At 34.4% G+C, this 21,451-nt stretch overlaps 1 protein-coding gene across 2 annotated transcripts; it reads left to right on the top strand.

The window, feature by feature from the left end:
• The first annotated feature begins 12,932 nt into the window (after positions 1–12,932).
• LOC121798564 (putative GTP diphosphokinase RSH1, chloroplastic) lies at positions 12,933–20,784 on the top strand. Of its 2 annotated transcripts, none has more exons than XM_042197628.1 (24): positions 12,933–13,285; positions 13,587–13,756; positions 14,143–14,328; positions 14,897–14,962; positions 15,107–15,199; positions 15,330–15,461; positions 15,639–15,740; positions 15,820–15,897; positions 15,976–16,047; positions 16,927–17,034; positions 17,133–17,230; positions 17,478–17,538; positions 17,620–17,682; positions 17,754–17,810; positions 17,892–17,993; positions 18,146–18,304; positions 18,415–18,546; positions 18,621–18,707; positions 18,802–18,873; positions 19,198–19,284; positions 19,437–19,893; positions 20,057–20,118; positions 20,221–20,289; positions 20,375–20,784. In XM_042197628.1, the coding sequence occupies exons 1-24, from the start codon at positions 13,261–13,263 to the stop codon at positions 20,477–20,479; spliced, it is 2,643 nt and encodes an 880-aa protein (XP_042053562.1). In that variant the 5' UTR covers positions 12,933–13,260; the 3' UTR covers positions 20,480–20,784. The 2 variants fall into 2 exon arrangements, with proteins under 2 accessions (XP_042053562.1, XP_042053561.1); XM_042197627.1 differs by having other exon boundaries at positions 19,434–19,893.
• Positions 20,785–21,451: the final 667 nt, after the last annotated feature.

Here is a 21,451-nt window from a genome sequence, read left to right as displayed (position 1 = left end):
AAATTGAGTAATAGTACAAGGATGGAAAAATGACCATTGCATTATCTTCGGTGCCATCAGCAACAGCATTAAAGTTTTTAACATCAAAAACTGTGTGGTCGCTGACATCCAACCTCATGCATCATAACTAGAAGCACGATACATGCACTAATGAAAATCTTGCCTCTGCCATAAGGCATGTTTCGATAGTTTTCTGTTTAAAATTTTGAAATTCTTTTAATGCTTTCTATTATATAAGGGTGACAATTTTTTTGGACGAGTCGATGGGTATTTGTCGATCACCTCCATATTTCACGCCACATCCATCTCTACTTGTTTTTACGGTCTTTTATTACATTTTGTGGGTTTGTGGTTTGTGATAAGAATTTGCCAAATTATTAGGCTAGTTGATCCCCACTTATTGAGGACTTATAATTCTCCCATTGTTTATAAAAATTATATTTTGTATGTTTTGCTGCACATCTAATTATCCTGAGATGTTGTGGTAAATCTATATTGTATTTAAAAATTTTATTGGGGTGAGAGAGGCTCGAACTCCGACCTCAGGATTTCTCTAAAGCTATGAGACCTACGCGCTAGCCAACTGCGCCACCACCCCAATCTTATTTTTTACTAAATACTGTCACAATTTTAAAGGTTTCAAATTCAAATCAAATAAACCTCTTAATACTTTACTGAAGAGATATAACATCACTAATAAGAGATAGATTCGCGTGGAATATTTTATTAGAACATGGACCTAAATAATTTCTGTGCTGTGTGCCTGTGCATGAATGATCTTTGAAAATTGTAATCTACACCTATTATAGGGATATGATCAATGTTTAACTAATTTTAAATATATAACTAGAAAACAAATCTCAGTCACATAATATCTTAATCCAATGACTAAAATTAGTAAATATTTTTAGTTAATAAAAATTTCATAGGGGTATTTTAGGAAATCAACTTTGTTCTCATATTTTCACATACACACACCATTCACGCTCACACACAAACACACTCTCTCCTTCTCTCACGAAGGAGGTGGCGGAGCAGCTTGCACCTCCTCTCCGGCGACACCCTCCTCCGGCCCGCCTACCTCTCACGGTTGCCTCCCCATCTGTGGCCCCCTCCTCTGGCGACCCCTTCCTCCGGCCTGTCTCTCGCGGAGTACGACTCACCTCCTCTTGCGGGCACCAGCTATATCTCTATCACCAGTGCCCTCGTCGCCTCTTACTCCCGGACTGATTTGTTGTAATCTCCATTGCATATACTCATGCTCAGCAATCTCCATCGCCAAATGAAGAATCTTCGTCTCAAGAACTAATTTTATCCATCGTCAATTATCGATTTCACAATCTGCAAATTCACCATACTCACGCAGATTCTATAGATTTTTATCGCTAGCGTTGAGATCTCCATCACTCACGTTAATTTGTTGTGATCTCCCTAGCCAATTATACAATCTACATAGATCGCGCTCATGCTCAACAATCTCCATCATCAATTGCAGATTCTTCATCACAAGAACTGATTTCTCCATCGTCAACTGTCAATTTCACGATATGCAAATTTGCTATTTCACACGGACCACATGTCTTCAATCGATCAAATGGACTCGATACCAATTCTAGACGAAGCCTAATTCGAATCTGATTCATCTTTGTATGAAGTGAATATTTCTTATAGTGAAGTAAATCTAAGTTATAGTGAATTATAATTTTTCCTAAGTGTATGACATATATCAGTAACTAAGACATTATGAAGTGAATATTTCTTATAGTGAAGTATGACAGTTAGCTCGTATACTGAGACATTATAAAGTGAATATTTCTTATAGTGAAATAAATAAGACTTATAGTGAAGTAAAATGGTGCATAAGTATATGGCTTAAACTGAGACCATTTGAAAGGAATATTTCTATAGCGAAGTAAACATTTCTTATAGTGAAGTGAATACTCCCTCCGTTCCGCGGTAGTTGAGTCATTTCGTTTTCTGCACTCGTTTTAGAAAAATGGTAATAAATAGTTAAAGTCTTACTTTATTTTTTCTCCACTTTAACTATTTATCATTATTTTTTCAAAACGATGGCAGAAAATGAAATGACTCAACTACCGTGGAACAGATGGAGCATTTCTTATAGTGAAGTGAATATTGTGATGTATATTGTGCATGTAGTGAACTAGTATATGCTAACAGTGAAGTATATTGTGCATATAATGTACAATTATATGCTTACAGTGAAATAATTGAGTATATAGTGAACTAGTATATGCTTACAGTGAAGTAAGTGAATTGTGCCTATAGTGAACTAGTATATGCTTTCAGTGATGTATATTGAGCATATATTGATCTATTTATTTTGACAATGAAGTATATTATGCATGCCTTATAGTGTACTAATTTTTTAATTCAGTGAAGTATATTGAGAATATAGTTATGTATATTGTGCATATAGTGATGAACTAGTTTTTGTTTATAGTGAACTAGTTTTTGTTTATAGTGAAGTATATTACATTTACAAGGAATTATACTATGCTTATAGTGATGTATATAATGCTTACAATGAATCATAATGTGAAGCATACCATAAGTACACATGTCATATAGTGAATTTTATATATCATATAGTGAAGTAAACATGCCATTTAGTGAAGTTTATATACCATATAGTGAAGTAAGAATGAGCATATACCTCATAGTGGTGAACTTGCCTTATAGTGAAGTTTATACTCTATCCGTTCCACATTAGGTGTCACTTTGACTTTTCTGCACTCGTTTTATAAAAATGATAATAAATAGTTAGAGTGGAGAAATGATCAAGTAAGAGAGAGAATAATGTAGAGAAGACTCAAGATTTGGGGATGCAAGTTGCTATTGAGAAGGTCCTTAACAATACGAGACACCGTTCGTTCTGTGTTAGGGAGTTTATTTCATTGCAAATTTGTTTTTATGGTCAGCTCAAGTGCGAATTTGTTCCTTGCTAGTTTACTACTTACATGTGTTTCGTTCACTTTCTAAATGTTTTAGATCACTGTAAATGAGTTTTGTTTCGTTGAAAACTTATTTTTTTCGCTCTACATACTTATTTCATTGCAAACTTATTTTTAGGTTCACTATAAGTGCGAATGAATTCACTTCGTACATATTTTAGCTCACTGTTTTATATTAGTTCATTCGTGAACCATATATTGTAAGATAAATAACAAGTATTTCATTAAAAAAAATTAGCTATACTAGTAAAAATCATTTGAAACTACATAGTTATGAACTAAAGAGATACAAATTCTAAACAGAATATTAATGTTAGTTATGAATTGACTATTGAATTTAAATGAACCGAATAGGGTTTATAGTGGACTAAATGAAACATGTTATGAACTATATCAATGTGGTATCATCTTCGCCTTCAAATGCCAAGGTTTCGATCCTCAACTTAGCATCTGCTTTCGCTGCTCTAGATCTGTCTCTTCGTCTTTCTTTAAGTATATCAGCGGCCTCCGAAAGATTAACAGATTGTCCTACCATTTATACAAATTAAAAAAAGGATTAATAATAGAATTAAATATACAACCAAAACAATTCACTACAAACAATATTCATATAAAAGATTCTTTCTTTTCATATACATTATAGAATCATAAGACTGAAATTATTGCATGAAACCTTTGAGTTTGCTGATGGGTATAAGCTGAGCTTTCATTGCTGCCAATGTTTTTTCCACTGAAATATCAAACATCAATAAAGGCACCATCATGCATCATAATACTTCACTCAAAGCATGTTTTTACTTCACTGAGATGAAAAAACAGATCCCTAATAAAATGCATCACAAACACTTCACTCTAACCATGAAATACATCACTCTAAGCATGTTTTTACTTCACTGAGATGAAAAAACAGATCACTATAAGCATGCATCGCAGACACTTCACTCTAACCATGAAATACTTAACTGTAAGTATGTTTTTACTTCATTGTGATGAAAAAACATACCACTATAAGCATGCATCACAGACACTTCACTGTAACCATGTAATACATCACTCTAAGCACGTTTTACTTGATATCTCACACAAATTCCTTGAATTGCAACATTTGCACGCCGTTTTCTTCTTCTCCAATGTAAATCATGTTCTAGCAACAAAATTCCGCATCTCCAGCTTCATTTTCCCTCAGCCAGATGGAGCAGCTGAGCGACGCAATCATCGCCTTTTTGTCCTCTGTCGCTCTCCGCTTTCCCAGTTTGAAGCCATTGGTCGGAGGAAACGGCGCTGGAATGAAGAAAGCAGGACGAGGAATGGAGGACACAACGCCGAAAATTGATGGAGGAAAGCACGGTGATGAGCCCTAACTATGCGACGACGAGGAATGGAGGAAATGGCAGCTGGAATGGAGGAAACATGACGAAAAATGGAGGTCACAGTGGCGGAATCCTATGTATTCGACGGAGAGATAAGGAAATTTAGAGAAGAGACAGACGGAAGTGAATTGTTCAAATGAGGGAAAGAGAAGACCTACCTCGTTTTAATTCAGCAAAATGACCAATATACCCCCGAGTGAACTAAATTATTCATATAGTGAATCAAAACCTGAATATAATACTAGAATTCTAAAAGTAATCTTAGCCCTTGATTTTTGATCTTGTGACTGAAATTTGTTCTCTAATTATGTACTTAAGAGGTATTTGTCTCATATTACTACTCTAGTATTATATGGACATGTGTTATGTGTAGTATGATGTCGTCGACTTAAAAAAAATACTAAGTATTATATTCTTGTATTTCAGATTCATGTATAGCAATATGTTTGTACTCTCTCGGTCGAACGATATTTAAAACATTTATTTTGGGCACAAGAACTAAGAATTAAAGTGTTAAAAGTTAAAGATGAGAAAATAAAGTAATAGAGAAAATAAATAAGAGAAATAAAGAGAGTAAGTAAAAGGGAAGATAGAGCTTTTGCCAAAAAAGAAAATCACTCAACTATCGTAGGACAAAAAAAAATACGACTCAACTAACTTGAGATGGAGGGAATATTTTATTTGATGCCGGATTATATTTTGAAATTTGAATATTGATTTATTGTAACAGCGTTGTTCGTTTTGTCTTTCCATTTTTCCTCTGTGCTCTTATATATCTACCATTGCTCGTTTCTTCCCATCTATTTTTGTTTCTTTCTCTGTTTCTCAATTGATATTCGAGATGACGTTACCTTTCTTTGTTACTCCCCTTCCGACTTTTCTTCATAGCGTTTTCCATCCTTGTTATTACAGATTTTTTTCAATATTCATATATCCTTTTTCTCTTTGCCCACTTGTCTTGTGCACTAAATTCTGCATTTGTTTTCTCCATTATTTTGTACTAATATCCCATCAAAATTACCCTCTCTGTATTTTCTCATAAAGATAAAATGTAATAGCTATTCACACTTAACTTTTTGCAGCTTGATAATTTTCAATCGAATAAAAAGCATTTAATTACATCCTATACTTAATATATTCCCTAGTGATGCGAAGCATATTTTCTATATTTTCCCCTTTAGACTACACCTTTTTATGTAAAATATAACTCATTAATGTGTATTCATCGGAGTTTAGGTGGTGAAAGCCAGGTGAAATGTGTAAAGCATGAAGAGTCCAGAATTGTGTCAGGAAGCTCACAGAATGAGGCACCCGGCCGGGTGACTTTGTGGAGTTAAAATTCCACCCGGCCGGGTGAAAATTAGCAAACATGCAGAGATCAGATTTATCGCTCGGTCGGGCAATTCTTATCTGCAAAACGCCCGGTCGGGCGTTTGTGAAATCTAATTGCAAATTGGCAGTTACTGGAGCAGTTTTGTTTGAAGAAGAAAAGAGAGGGGAAATGAATTACTAAGGGGGCAGACGTTATTTGAGCAGAAAATTAAGAGAAAGGGGACGGATCTGGAGCGGAATTGCATTCATTTAAATTGAGATTAAGTTTGGGAGAAAACAAATTGGTGAGAATTGGAGTGGAAGTGACGTGTTTAGTTAGAAAAGAAGAGAGATGGAAGTTGGGACAGCAGTTTTGGAGTTGGTTTTAGATAGAAGTTGACGGTTGGAGGCTTGAGAAAAAGGGAGTTTTTGACAAGGAAAAAGGACGTTTTTTCCAGAGGAACGACTGGGGGGGACAGAAAGGAGGAGAAGGAAGAAGGAGGAGAGAAGAGGACTGATCCATATCTTCACTCGGGAGATTGTCCATCATCTAGAGTTGGAGAACACCACGGAGTTCACGGTTCACGGTTCTTTTGGTGTAATTAATTCTAGTATGTTTGGTTAGATTTCCTTCGTTGCTCCAAATATGTTGTAGGGTGAATTGTTGGATACTTTGATGATTATTATGGTTTAATTTATGTGTGATTCTTGTTTATGAATTGTTTAATTATTCTACTAATCTTGAGACGTCTAGATAGGTAGAATTTTGTAACCATTATTCTATTGCCTCTTTAACATAGATTTTGGTCGTACTCATATGCAGGGAACTCGAGATTTGATACTTGTTCAGGGAGATAATCTCGAGAGGATCGATAGTTTTCATCTATAAATTTGGTTTAGTGTCTGCTGCGCTTCCGCGTGGGCATTAAGTTAAAATGAGCTAATTATCGTGTTTGACAATTATAGAAGCTAATCTAAAGCTTACGGCGCGACCTAGCAGGGGTGATAGGTTAGTGAGTAAAACCTTGGAGACGTGTTCAGCTTATCCTAGGTATACAATTCCCTTGAAGTGTTCAGCGGATAGGGAGCGTAAAACAAACTTAATCCTCTTAAGCATAGTCTTGATCGTAGTAATCCATCGAAGTATCCCAATTCGTATGCCCAAGACACATAGGAGCAATGATTTCTTCTTATCCTATTTTCTAGTTTTGTATTTTATTTATCTTTGTTTGTTTTATCCTTTCTTTATCCAACTTTATTTTGTCTATCTCAAATTAAGTAACCTACGCCTCCCTGTGGTTCGACACTCGAATTACTACAGTCGACTCTGTATTCTTGCAGATAGGTTGTAATATTAGAGTCAATTTATTAAACTTGTGTGAACTTTACTATTAATAATTGAACTCGAAAATTACACATCACCTAGATATGCTAATTTAGTTAAATTAAACGTGAGACTTTGGAGTCAATTTATTAAAAAATTACATTTCAATAGAAATGGCGTGAATAAAGAATGGGAGAGATTTTGGGTTTTCACTATTCGTTAAAGTATAGTAATATATAAATTTAAACGTGAGACTTTTGGAGTCAATTTATCAAAAATTTACATTTCAAGGCGTGGATAAAAAATGGTGCAGATTTTGGGTTTTCACTATTCGTAAATTATAAAGGGCGTGCCGCTATATAAATTATATACAAGTGCTTTTACTTAAGTTAAATTCCAATTCGTATGCACTTGCGATATTTTTATATATAGTATACGAATACAATACAATTTTAAACTGTACACGCTATGTTTAACAAATAATATGCCAAAAAACGAGGTAATATAATATTGTTTGTTAATTTTAATTTAGTATACACTTATAAAACATGCATTTGTTCAATTAGTATTTGCCAATATCAACATAAGAATGGAGATGAATATTAATCCGGAAACTAGGGTAACACGTATGTGATGCATAAGTCTTAATTTATTTCATATTAACCTAAATATATATAAATAAAGCAATATTTACACTACAAGAATAAAAATAAATATACAAACAACATACTCCCTCCGTCCCAAGGTAGTTGGGGCGGTTTTTTTCACCCATTTTGAAAAATGGTACCCCATAAATAATTAAAATGGAAAGAGGATAAAGTAAGATCGAGAATAATGCAGATAAGACTATTGTCTACGTTATTCTCTTTCTTAGGTTACTCTTACTTCACTTTAACTATTTATTATTATCATTTTTTCGAAAAGATTTAACTACCTTGAGACGGAGACGGAATGAGTATATATCTATATTTTACTCGCTCTTGCTTTAAACAACTAAAATAAATAAATAAAATTATGCCTGCAAAAGTACCTCTGCAACATAATTCAGCCATAATGCGAACGTGTGTCGTTTTAATTACTAGTATATACTTAATCAATTAGAAAAGAAATAGTGTGAATACAATGCGAGATATAGAAAATTTTTCGAGAGCATACAAAATGCATTTTCCTACTAGAGGAGGTATATCCTTTGGCGGACTGAAATTGGGAGAATATAATTCAACCTCACTTTCTATTATTCTTAGTAATGCTTTTCAACAAGATATGAAATGAGGAATATACCCTAGTGTTCCATGTTGAACGCACACTTTTTGTTTTTTACTCTTCTCACTTTTAAGCCCATAATTAAATGTTGGTAGTAGATTATATATTATATATAGTTTCGGTGTTACGGACTCAATTCCCACATTGGTTGTGAGAACAACTGATGTGGGGTATATAGTCTAAAATGAGCTCTCTCTTCTAACAGGCTAGTCTTTTGGGATGAGTTCTCCTGTTTGGTCTGTATCAATTGTTGCTTTCATTGAGAGCCCAAACGGCTCGGAGTGGTGGCCGGGCAACGAACTCGCCGTGACCAACGAGTGCGTTTGGGATTGCTCGGAGTGGTGACCCACAGAGTGGTGGCCGGGCAAAGAATCCGCCGTGACCAACGTGGCCGTGACTAACGAGAACTCTGAGTGGTCGCCCACGGAGTGGTGGCCTGGCAAAGAACCAGCCGTGACCAATGATGTGGGGTATATAGACTAAATGGACTCTCTTTCCTAGTTCTCCTGTTTAGTTAGTCTTTTGGGATGAGTTCTCCTGTTTGGTCTGTATCATTTGAGTTATTGTTTTTGTGCATAGAAAACCAGAGGTATAAGAATGAGTTTGTCGCATGTAAGAGTAATTTGTCACGCATACATGACTACATTAATTTAGTACATTTAAATCTAATCACTGTGGTTGTGACTACTACTACATATACACTTAAAAGTGAGTTTATCAGTTGTTTAGAGGTTAATTTTAAGGGTCTCTTTATAGCAGCATTAGTTTTCATGACACTCAAAACAGTAACTTTTTTACATGCTTTTTCATGACACCTCTCTTCAACTAATCATCACTCAGCATGCAATACAAACAACACATTTGACCATAACATGAATTTATAATCAACCAGCAAAACCTACCAACCACAACAAATCAATCAATTACTTCGAACATAAATATCATCCACAGCTTAATCGAAAGTCTAAATTAATCAAGCTCACAAGAACAAGAAACGCCTTTATCCATCTAAACATGTGAACCCGAATTTAAAGAAAACCAAAAACAATTATTATTATTATTATTATTATTATTATTATTTATTTATTTTTAAATATCATGAAAATGTGCGAATCACCACGAAGGTGATGGCAGAAGATCCATACGAAAACCCAACAACCTATTTAAGTGTAGTAATAAAATATGTTTGTTAAAATAGGTAAATTGAAACACCTATCATCAGAGAAGAAGAAGAAGATGGTCACTAAATCTGTCATTTCAACAATATTTAATTTTGACTCTACATGTCCACTCTAACAAACACATAACGCAGTAACGCACCAAATGTTGCTACTTTCTTTAAGAGACACCACCACTAAAGTCACCATAGTAGTATATCATAATACTACCACTATATCCATATACTATCTTAAACTCAATAATTGACCCCAATTTTGGAATGCAAAAAATGAAAATACAAAAGTAAAAAAACGTCATTGATTAGTCAATTATAAAGACCTGAAAAAAAAATTTAATAGAAGAAAACCTAAATTATAATCTGAAGTGATAATAATAAGGAGCATAAATATTACTCTCTCCATCCTTAAAAAGTATAAACATTAGATTCGACACAGATTTTATTAATGTATAATTGATAAAGTAAGAGAGATCGAAATAAAATGGCAATACAAGTAGTGTTATTAGAGAATGAACTACACATCATTAATAGTATAGTGTAATGATATAAGTTGTAGATAAAATGAAGTATGTAAGGCCATGTTTGGTTGCCTGGATTCTATCTGGGAAAGTAATCTGATTCCTTAAATTTTAAAATCATGTGTTTGTTTCGGTTTTTAATCAAATTGGGAAAGTAATCAGAATCCCGAGAAAAGGAAAGTTAGTACAACTTTCCAAGATTTTGAATCTTAACTTTTCTTAAGTATTCTTTTTCCAAGTCTTAGGATTCTTACATATCTAATGCAATATAAGTATAGTTATTATTATTATTATTATTATTATTATTAATTACAATGTTTTAAAAATATTAAAATTATAAACCATACTTAATTATGGTATAATAAATAAATATATTAAAATTATCATAATTATAACTATATCATTATAATATTTATATATATATATAGGGATGTATTCATTTCCTTTTCCTATATTTCCTCCTTTTTCCTTCTTAATATCAGTCATTAGATTAGAGAAATGGACGGTCAAGATCAACATTGGGTAATTAATCCCGTGTTGCATTATTTGTCCTATTTTGTGCATTATGAGGGTACAATAGTAATATAATAATGGCTGGAAACCGCTACGAATAATGCACCACATGGTCACGAGTAATGCATATAATTGACTATATAATGCACAATATGTGAACTGCAATGCATACGAATAAGATGTACCATGTTATGATCTTTGGACACACGTTTCTTGTTTCCCCTAAGGGTTTAATAAGCTTAGGAGCTAGGGTATAGTACGTAGACACGTATGTAATCTTCACATGGTAACGAGTAATGGATATAATTGACTATATAATGCACAATTTGTGAACTGCAATGCATACGAACAAGATGTGCTGTGTTATGATGTTTGACACACGTTTCTTGTTTCCCCTAAAGGTTTAATAAGCTTAGGGGCTAGGGTATAGTACGTACGCATTAATAACAAATTATAAAACGATACGAATAATTCACCAAATTGTCACGAGTAATGAATGTTATTAACTATATAATGCACAATATGTGAACTGCAATGCATACGAATAAGATGTACCATGTTATGATGTTTGACACACGTTTCTTGTTTACCCTAAGAGTTTAATAAGCTTAGGGGCTAGGGTATAGTACGTAGACATTACTAAATGCACGTATGTAATCTTCAATCCGTTGATTAACCCATATACACAATACCTCTAATAATGCATAATATACTGAGATAATGACAATTAACAGCTACATAATGCACTACCTAAACCAAATAATGCACATACGTATATTCCAATAACAACAATTTGTTAGTAATGTCTACGTACTATACCCTAGCCCCTAAGCTTATTAAACCCTTAGGGGAAACAATAAACGTGTGTCAAACATCATAACATGGTACATCTTATTCGTATGCATTGCAGTTCACATATTGTGCATTATATAGTTAATAACATCCATTACTCGTGACAATTTGGTGAATTATTCGTATCGTTTTATAATTTGTTATTAATGCGTACGTACTATACCCTAGCCCCTAAGCTTATTAAACCCTTAGGGGAAACAAGAAACGTGTGTCAAACATCATAACACAACACATCTTGTTCGTATGCATTGCAGTTCACAAATTGTGCATTATATAGTCAATTATATCCATTACTCGTTACCATGTGAAGATTACATACGTGTCTACGTACTATACCCTAGCCCCTAAGCTTATTAAACCCTTAGGGGAAACAAGAAACATGTGTCCAAACATCATAACATGGTACATCTTATTCGTATGCATTGTAGTTCACATATTGTGCATTATATAGTCAATTATATGCATTACTCGTGACCATGTGGTGCATTATTCGCAGATACTAAAATGTGGCAGTTACTTTTCCGTTAAATGTCAATAATAACCCTGTAATGCATACAACCACCTTCTATAATGCAACACGGAACCAGTTTTATAGAATCAATCTGATCCGTTGATGCCTTAGATCTAACGAGTAATATTAAGAAGGAAAAAGGATCTAAGATGTGAAAAGGAGAATAACGCTCCCCTATATATATATATATTTGTTATTATCATAATAATAATTAATAATTTATTAAATAATTAAAATATAATTATATAATATAGATTATATAATAATAGATAATAATTATTTTATAAATTAATAATTAATCAATAAAGTCATAGTGAATTTTAAATTATAAAATTTATTCAATTATAATATCCGTAAATATGTATAGTACTCCATGTAACTATAATTGCAATTATATTATTATATATTATGATGGATAATTCATATTTAAAATAATAAATATAATAATATAATTATTATCATTTGTAATTAAATAATATATTAAATTTTTTATATTATTATTTTTTTTATAAATAAAAATAATAATAAGTAGGAGTATATTAATTTTAGTTTGGTGTTTAAATCAAATATAAAACTTTAAATCTTGATATTTTTCAAACACAGGAAAGTAAAGTTACTAGGAATCATATTCTCGGGATTCATTTTCCCATGAATCATTTTCCTTGCCAACTTTTCTTTCCCGTCAACCAAATTTTAAATTTTCCCATGAATCATTTTCCCGTCAACCAAATTTTCCCGTCAACTTTACCTTTCTCTTAAAATTTTAAATTTTAAGAGAATATGATTTTAAATTTTTAAATCATACTCCGTAAACTATTTCTTTATTAGTTTATTCATAAAAAGTTATGAAATTTTTAAATTTTAAGAGTAATGTGTTATTTAACTATTTTAAAATTTAAAAATTTCATAACTTTTTATAAATAAACTAATAAAGAAATAGTTTACGGAGTATTTTTACCGGATCTTGAACTCCTTTTGATATATGGAGTACATAGGGTTATTATTTGGTTTGCGGAATTAAATTTTGTTTGAAATTTAATTAGAAAGGGAAATGACAAATAAATGACGAGAAAAATCCAACTGGAGAAAAAAAATTGAAGACAAATATCTTTATGATACGGCATTTGTGTGGCCTCGGCTAAATCTCCATTCTATCCCTCTCTCTCCCTTGCCAATTTTGCTCGCTTGATTATCATTATCTGACTCTTTGTTATACTGTACTACCTTATTTCCATCTAATTCCTCTCAAACTCTATCTTAAATTCGATAATTTGCTAGGTTTTTGGAAGGGAAATAATATTTGTTTTTTTTGGTGTGCTGATGAAAACTCAGTTTATGTGCTCTATTAATTCAGCTATGGAATCAGCTTTCGTGGTTTCTGTCGAGGAATTTTGGTCGGCTTTCTGTTTCAATGCCTAGGTTCCTCGTCGATGCTTCGGATTACAAATGATGTCGCCTTCTTCAATGTCAGGTATTTTCTCGATTATTGGGTTATTTTATGCTGGTTTTGGTGAACGGTGGTGTTGTTTTACTTAGGTGACTGAGTTATGGTTTGTTTAGTGGTGGATTTTGTGTTTACTGCTATAATTGGAGGTTTTTTGTATCGTTTATTTTGAGTGGGGAGGTGCGCTGTGTGGAAAGATTGTTCTTCACTTGAGTTGATTAGTTTAAGGAGTAGATTTCATTGGAAGTATGGATGATATGTTCGGAATTTTATTTGGATGAATGGTTTTATGTAATTATTCTGCTTTTGGTGATTATGTTTTGGGCAGTTTCTATCGAATGTGTGAATATATGCAAGTTGTGGAAGGGGGACGTGGCTGGAAGATTTGATTGCAGCATGCTATCGTGTGCTTCTAAAGCTCCGAGGGTGCTGACTGGATTTCTTGCAAGCACTGCACACCCGTGTGGAAGAATTGTCAGCAGAAGTAGTATCCGATGTGTGAGTAAATTTTGAGCTTGTTCTTTTAGTGGGATTTTCTGTGATATTCATAATTACATATAGGTAATACAGGGACGCGTTAAGTTAGCTGAGTGCTTTATGTCTTTACTCTTTAACTTCCTCGAGTTTTTTCAGTTATAGCTGTCAGAACACGTATGCTGAAAATGCTAAGATTACACCAGGAAAGTGTAATGGGGATTTATAGTAGCTAAAGGTTTTCACCACGTGTCATTTTTGGGTAGATACAATTATCGGAATTAGGAATCAGCAATTGTGTGTTCCATGAATGAAATAAAGCATGATTATAATGTTCTTTTCTTGTGCGAATACTTAATTTTTACTACTTTCATCAGTTACTAATGGCCATGCACTCATTATTTTTCCAGAGATGCGAAGTTCATAATTGGGGAGAATGTTGCTTATATGAGACCTCCAATCTTGCCAGTCTGCATAAACTTGAGATAGCAAGTACTGGACATTCTGTTCGCAACAAATGGAAGTTATATTGTTCTCCATCATCTTCTTCTTCTTCTTCAGAATGTTACAATGTTTCTCCAGACAGCTTATGGGAGGTAACTTAAATAATTATTTCTTTTCTTTAAGTTGGTTAATTGTAATTTACAGAGTTCACTTTGTAGTAGAGCATATGAGGTCAACTCCATTGATCCATAAATCTATGACACAGAGATACGATAGACTGAAAGATGACTTGCAGTTTGAACGATCTGCAAGTAGAACTTCTGGAGAATTAATGAGTAAAGGATCGATTATATCTTTTAAAGTTTAAACCATTCTCAGGCTACACTTTGTTGGGAGTACTTAAGGTGGGTTTTAGGGATTGATCTCTGGTCTCTCAACCTTATAAAGGTGGGAACCAATATGCTACAATGTTGTGGTTGGAGTGTGACAGCATAACTGTATGATGAGCTAAATCGCCATAGATGATTACCAAAATATGGAGCAGTTAGAAAAATAGAAGTGATTGATTGAACAAGTTAAGGCGAGGTGTGATTGTCTCCCATTATGGACCTTTCACAGATGTTTAGGCTTGAAAGATTTATTTAATGTGGATGAAGTCACATGGCTAAGCATTCTAATTTTACTCTCAAGACAGAGTTGTTGATTGTTTTTTACTCCCAGGATCTTAAACCTGGAATCTCATATCTATCCCCAAAGGAATTGGATTTGGTTCGCAAGGCTCTGAATGTAAGTTTTTATCAATCATTCTCAAGTTATTTTGTCCTCCTTAGGCCGACATGATATTTGATTTTATTTCAGTATACCATTTGACTTATCTTATGCCTTTTCTTTTCAGTAATATTTTTTTTTGGATATATCTTGTTTTTATAGTTGGCTTTTGAGGCACATGATGGTCAAAGAAGGCGCAGTGGGGAACCCTTCATTATACACCCGGTTGCAGTTGCTCAAATTCTCGGTGAACTAGTGAGTTGTGTTATATATTTCATTCTTAGTCTTGCTGACTTAATGATTTAATTTATCTTGTTGGGTTTATTTCAGATTTCAAGAGTTTCTCTGAATGGAATATATCTCTGACTTGCAATTGTTAACCCAGGAACTGGATTGGGAGTCTATTGCGGCTGGACTTTTGCATGATACAGTGGAAGACACAAATGTCGTTACTTTTGAAAGTATAGAGAAAGAATTTGGAGCAGCTGTTCGTCACATTGTGGAAGGGGAAACAAAGGTAGCTTTGTGCAATCAATTTTATCATTCTTTACTTTCCTTTAAGATCTAATCTTTGTCATTATGTCACTTTATTATGGTAGAGGGCAAAAAGTAAAGTGAAATTGTCCAACTAAGTCTGTTTTAAGCTGACAGCCACAGTTGGGCATTTCTTACTGGTGAGTGATTGATGTTCCAGGTATCTAAACTTGGGAAACTCAAGTCAAAGAATGAGAATCATTCTGTTCAAGATGTGAAAGCAGATGACCTCCGTCAGATGTTTCTGGCCATGACTGAAGAGGTAAGTTATGGATGTATGAGAATGTATATGGTGATTATATATATAATGCCATTCATTGACTGAAGTAGTGGTGTATCAGGTCCGTGTTATTATTGTCAAATTGGCCGACAGATTGCACAACATGCGGACTCTTGCACATATGCCTCCACATAAGCAGGTTTGCATGGTTCAGTTAGGTTATGTTCTAGCCAAATTGCATTGGATCCAAATTTTTTTATATCAAGTATTTTTGCAGTCCAGTATTGCTATGGAAACGCTGCAGGTTTTTGCTCCTCTGGCAAAACTGCTTGGAATTTACCAGATAAAGGTACACAGTTTGCTCCTCTTTTGGCCATAGTGTCATCATACATTTTGTAATGTATTTATATGTACATATATTAATTTATGTTCAACGACAAATTAAAGTCAGCATTTGTATCTTCAGCCATAACCATAATTGAGTAGGTTGTGATCTAGTTTTTTAATACTACTTAAGAGGGATCAGAGACATTTTCGAGATTATATCTGAACTAACAGGTAGTGTTATGTTCAGAATCATCTTTGGCCTGTTAATTTAATTTCTTATCACTATTCCAATTCATTGTATGATTTGGTGTTTAATGAGTTTTCCTGTAGTTGTTTGCTAAGCTGTTATTTCTACTCCCGAAAGGTCAACTATTTATTTTGTGTTGAACCTATCAATTTGCTCTTTAATGTTTGAAGGCTGAAAAATAGTAAAACTTGTTCACTGCACAGGTGCATGCAAGTGAAGCTCCTCATTGTCGTATATCTTCTTTTAGTGACTTCCACACAACTCGTACCACTTGTAGTCTGTCCTTTTTTAAGCATCCCATGTTTGCACCAGCCTTGAAATTTGTTTACAGTTTGCTCCTCTTTTGTTTGATTGTTGGTTAATAATTTATACCACTTTTTGTTTGAATGTTTTTGGTAGCATATACATAATTTAGTGACTGGACAATAAGTCAGATTTAAAGCAAAACTGAATGCTGTTATATGCCTATACTCTATATTCATTATGAAGGATTGTTCTTGCTACATTGTCGATCTTCTCCCTCTTTTTGGACTCTGTAATTACTTCATTCCATCCTTCATATACTGTTCCTCAGTACTAAAATAATTCTGCCTTTTATGCGTAACTTGTCATTTGTTTGGGAAAGTGTACTTATTTTCAATTTCCTTCTTGCAGACCGAACTTGAAAATCTGGCATTTATGTACACAAACCCTGAAGATTATCCAAAGGTCAAGAGAAGAGTTGTAGAACTTTATCGAGAACACGAAAAAGATCTCAAAGAGGTACTTATTCAGTGGTTTGAACCGACTATGCTATGTACTTGTATAACTTTTTGATAATTAGTTAGTCACCTACTCATGCTTTGTCATCATTCCATTAGGCAAACCAAATTTTGATGAAAAGGATTGAAGACGATCAATTCTTAGACCTTCTCACTGTGAAAACTGAGGTTCAGCCTGTGTGCAAAGAACCTTACAGGTAATTTATAGATTATTCTGTTCATATTAGATTCAACACTTGGCCATACAGTTATTATTCTAGTTAGTATTTACTTCTCCTAGCTCTGTATAATCACTGTTCAGAATAGTCAGTCCCATCTATTATGTTATCCTGGGTAGAGTTACAAATTACTTAGTGATCCTACTTATTAAAAAGAAACTAATGCGGGTGGCAGTTATACTTGGTTGTCTTACTTTCTCCTAAATTACCTTTCTTTGATATGCAGCATTTATAAAGCCGTTCTTAAATCTAAAAGCTCAATAAATGAAGTTAATCAGATCGCTCAGGTATATGGTTGTGGAATTTTATCACCTTGTCAATTTGTCAATGCAATGCTGTTTCTTACATGTAAGTTTCTTGAACTCCAGCTTCGAATTATTATAAAACCAAAGCCGTGTGCTGGAGTTGGGCCCTTGTGTAATGCACAACAGGTGTGGTCATCTATATTCTTATATTTATGTTGAATTACTAATATTCTTACCGACTTAAGTATATGCTACAGATATGCTACCATGTGCTTGGACTTGTCCATGGAATTTGGACACCTATCCCTCGAGCTGTATGTAATATGAAACTGCTATTAAAGAACTCAGTTTATAATTTCAGATGTATATGTATTTAAGCTCTCCTTTTATAACAGATGAAGGATTATATTGCCACTCCGAAGCCTAATGGCTATCAGAGTCTTCATACTACAGTGATTCCCTTTCTCTATGAAAGCATGTTCAGGCTGGAAGTTCAGGTTTGACATCATAAGTTGTATTTCTTTCATCACTTTACTTGTGTTCTATCTTGAAACATTAAGCTTTATGGAACATTGATATATGCCATGGAATAGCACTGTATATGTATCTTCAGATTCTAGTTAATATCAATCTTACTTTTGGTTGGCAGATTAGGACAGAAGAGATGGATTTGATTGCTGAAAGAGGCATCGCTGCGCATTATAGTGGCAAAGGTTTTGTGAATGGGTTGGTTGGACACGCTATGCCAAGTGGCAGAACGTCCAGAGGGAAAACAGTTGGCCTTAACAATGCTAATATTGCTCTCAGGGTATATTACTTTACTTGTACTTTCATGCATGTAAATCCATATATGAATTCCTGGGTTATCAATTTAAAGTAACTAATTATATCAACAATTTGTTTTTATTTTTCACTTAGATAAGCTGGCTAAATGCAATCCGGGAGTGGCAGGAGGAATTTGTTGGAAATATGAGCTCTAGGGAGTTTGTTGACACAGTCACCAGGGATCTTCTTGGTAGTCGTGTCTTTGTATTTACACCTAGGGGAGAGGCAAGAATATTCAAATTAGCTTCTTTTGTAATATACTCATGTTATCAGTGCTTATAAAGTTTTACTGTCAACAGATTAAGAATCTGCCTAAAGGGGCAACAGTAATTGATTATGCGTATATGATCCACACTGAAATTGGAAACAAAATGGTTGCTGCAAAGGTATTTTTTAAATTGCTGATTATGTGCTGTATGGATTCTCCATTTGAGACTCCTCTTTAATCTTGGCTCATTGTCAGAAGTTCTCTATTTCCAGGTTAACGGCAATCTTGTCTCCCCAACACATATGCTTGTGAACGCTGAAGTAGTTGAGATTATAACATATAATGTCAGTTTCTTTGTTCTTACTCCTATGTATATCTGGCTATTCTTCCCATATTAAGTATCACCACATGATATCATGCACATCATTAATTAGGAGCTATGATAGTAGTTAGTATCAGTTAAGAGAAGTGTGATTGTCGAGTATGTTTCTTCCCCTGAAATTCATGTGCATATTTTGGCATCATAAGTTGTGTGTTGCGCCTGTCCCTCAGATGCTTTTCATTTTCATTCTGGTACCACTTTCCTTTATGTTATTGCAAAATCCACAACAGGAATATAGACTATATTACAATTTCTATTGTTCATATTGATGCAAGTTTCATTTCAGGGGCTCTCAAATAAATCTGCCTTTCAGCGACACAAGCAGTGGCTCCAGTACGCAAAAACACGAAGTGCTCGACACAAGATTATGAAAGTAGGTTACTTTTTGGAGCTTCTCTTATTTTTAATTATAATTGTTCTACCCCCTCTGCTTTATGCCTCTCTCTCTCTCTGACACACAGTCACACACACACAGAGGATTAGACCCCTCAAATTGTTAACTCTATTACACATACCCTGTAGCAGTTTCTGAGAGAGCAGGCTGCACTATCAGCAACTGAAATTACTGCTGATTCTGTGGAGGAATTTGTTGCTGAATCTGAAGAGGAAAGCAAAGAGGAACCAGCAGTAAATTGCTCTGAGGGGCCTAAGCATACATGGCAGAAATTATTGAGGAATGTCATGCAAATTGCATCCTCAAAAGCAAATAGTGAAGATATATTCCAATTTGACAAGGGGAACATTCAGATTCCAACTGTTAACGGGAAGCACAACAAGAATATGCAGCACGTGAGTTTGAAGGCAAAGGGAGAAGTGCTATCTCAAGGAAATGGTGTTGCAAAGATGATTCGTGCCAATATTCCTCTGTACAGAGAAGTGTTACCAGGACTTGAGGTGTGGCAAGCCAGCAAGATTATGTCTTGGCACAACCTCGAGGGCAACTCTATCCAGTGGCTGTCCATAGTCTGCATAGACCGTAAAGGTAATTTTCAATGGTTGGTTGTGCAACTGGTCTCTTCTTGTGAACAATGTACTTGTGCTGGAACGTAATGGTTTCTGAATTGCTTTCCTGCACTCGCCATCGAACATATTTAGTGATTGTTCTTCTTAGTGTTGCTTGAATTCTAACGTGTATTAAAACTCAGGGATGATGGCAGACGTCACATCAGCACTTGCAGCTGTAGGAATTACCATATGTTCTTGTGCTGTGAGTTTAGATTTAAGAATAACTTGTCACATTCTTTATCCTCTAAATTACAAAATCCATCTCTTCTGACATGTTATATATGTTGTCATACGACATTGGTAGGCTGAAATTGATAGAAGGAAGGGAATGGGTGTCATGTTGTTTCAGGTCGAAGCAAGCTTGGACGATTTGGTACACATTCCTAAATCTAAATATGCATGTGTTGTTTCCACATTGATCCTAAAATTAACATTCTGCGTACTTTTTCTCGTCCCAGTCCAATGCTTGCTCGAAGGTGGATCTGATCCTCGGTGTTTTGGGGTGGTCAACCGGTTGCAGCTGGCTGAGCTCATCAGAGAATCGTCAGTTTCTAGAGTGTTAAATGTCGGTATGGTTCACTCAGCTGCTAATGATTGGGGATTAAGTTTTGTATCAAGAGAAATGGTTTCACCTTTTGGATATGGGATTATTCAGCTTCTAGTTGTCAAATTCTTTTGAACCCTACAGTCAAATAAAAACCAGTATAAATGCTAGCGAAATCTGTATATAGAAAGAAGAGAGTTAGTATAGTAGTGAAAGTATACTTGTAAAGGGAATGGTAGATGAGCACAGTTTCCTTTCACATATGTGACAGTTTCATGACTTTTTTTTGTTCTTGTAATGTTTCAGTAAAATATTTTCTTTGAAGGCACTGATTCCACAAGACGGTTGAGGTGGCCGACATCATGATAATACTATTGTCCTCTAAAATTCATAAACTTTCGCTTGAATTTGGCATTTGCACCAAACTTAAATTTGGTCCCAAAAATTATAAATTTTCCTCTATGAAATTTTGGTGAAAATTGGGAGGAAATATAAATCAATTAATGCATAAAACGATGCGGTTTACACTTGTAAAAGCATGGTATTCTTTTACTCTGTTAACCTGTCCACTTATATTTATCTGATGTACCATGTTGAATTCAGTTTAGGAAAAAATCAACTTAGGGAAATTCGCTACAATGCATAAGTACGAAAATTTTAAATTATAAATTTCGGGTAAAGTTTGTAATGTTAGGGGCTGACGCGTAGCTTAAAAAAACTCCCAACTTAAAAGAGCTTTCTTTTTCAAGCTGCGATGTGAGTGTTGTTGATAAGAGGAAAAACATGTGTATGTGAAGAAAAAATGTTTGAAAGTCAAATGAGTAGAAATATGGTGTGATAATCACACATATAATAAAATTAAGGCAAAATACATGTGGAGGTCCTTAGGGCACCCGCAACGCGTGCCGCCGGCGTTCCGCGTGCCGTTCCGCCGGAACGGTTTCGCCGCGGAACGCGTTGCGGCGCACCATTCCGTTCCCATTCCGTTCCG

Source organism: Salvia splendens, chromosome 4 (genome assembly GCF_004379255.2).
Source record: "Salvia splendens isolate huo1 chromosome 4, SspV2, whole genome shotgun sequence".
In the NCBI taxonomy this organism is placed as follows: Eukaryota; Viridiplantae; Streptophyta; class Magnoliopsida; order Lamiales; family Lamiaceae; genus Salvia; species Salvia splendens.
The sequence above is the reverse complement of the archived record's forward strand: the minus strand, read 5'-3'. Positions and strand labels throughout refer to the sequence as shown.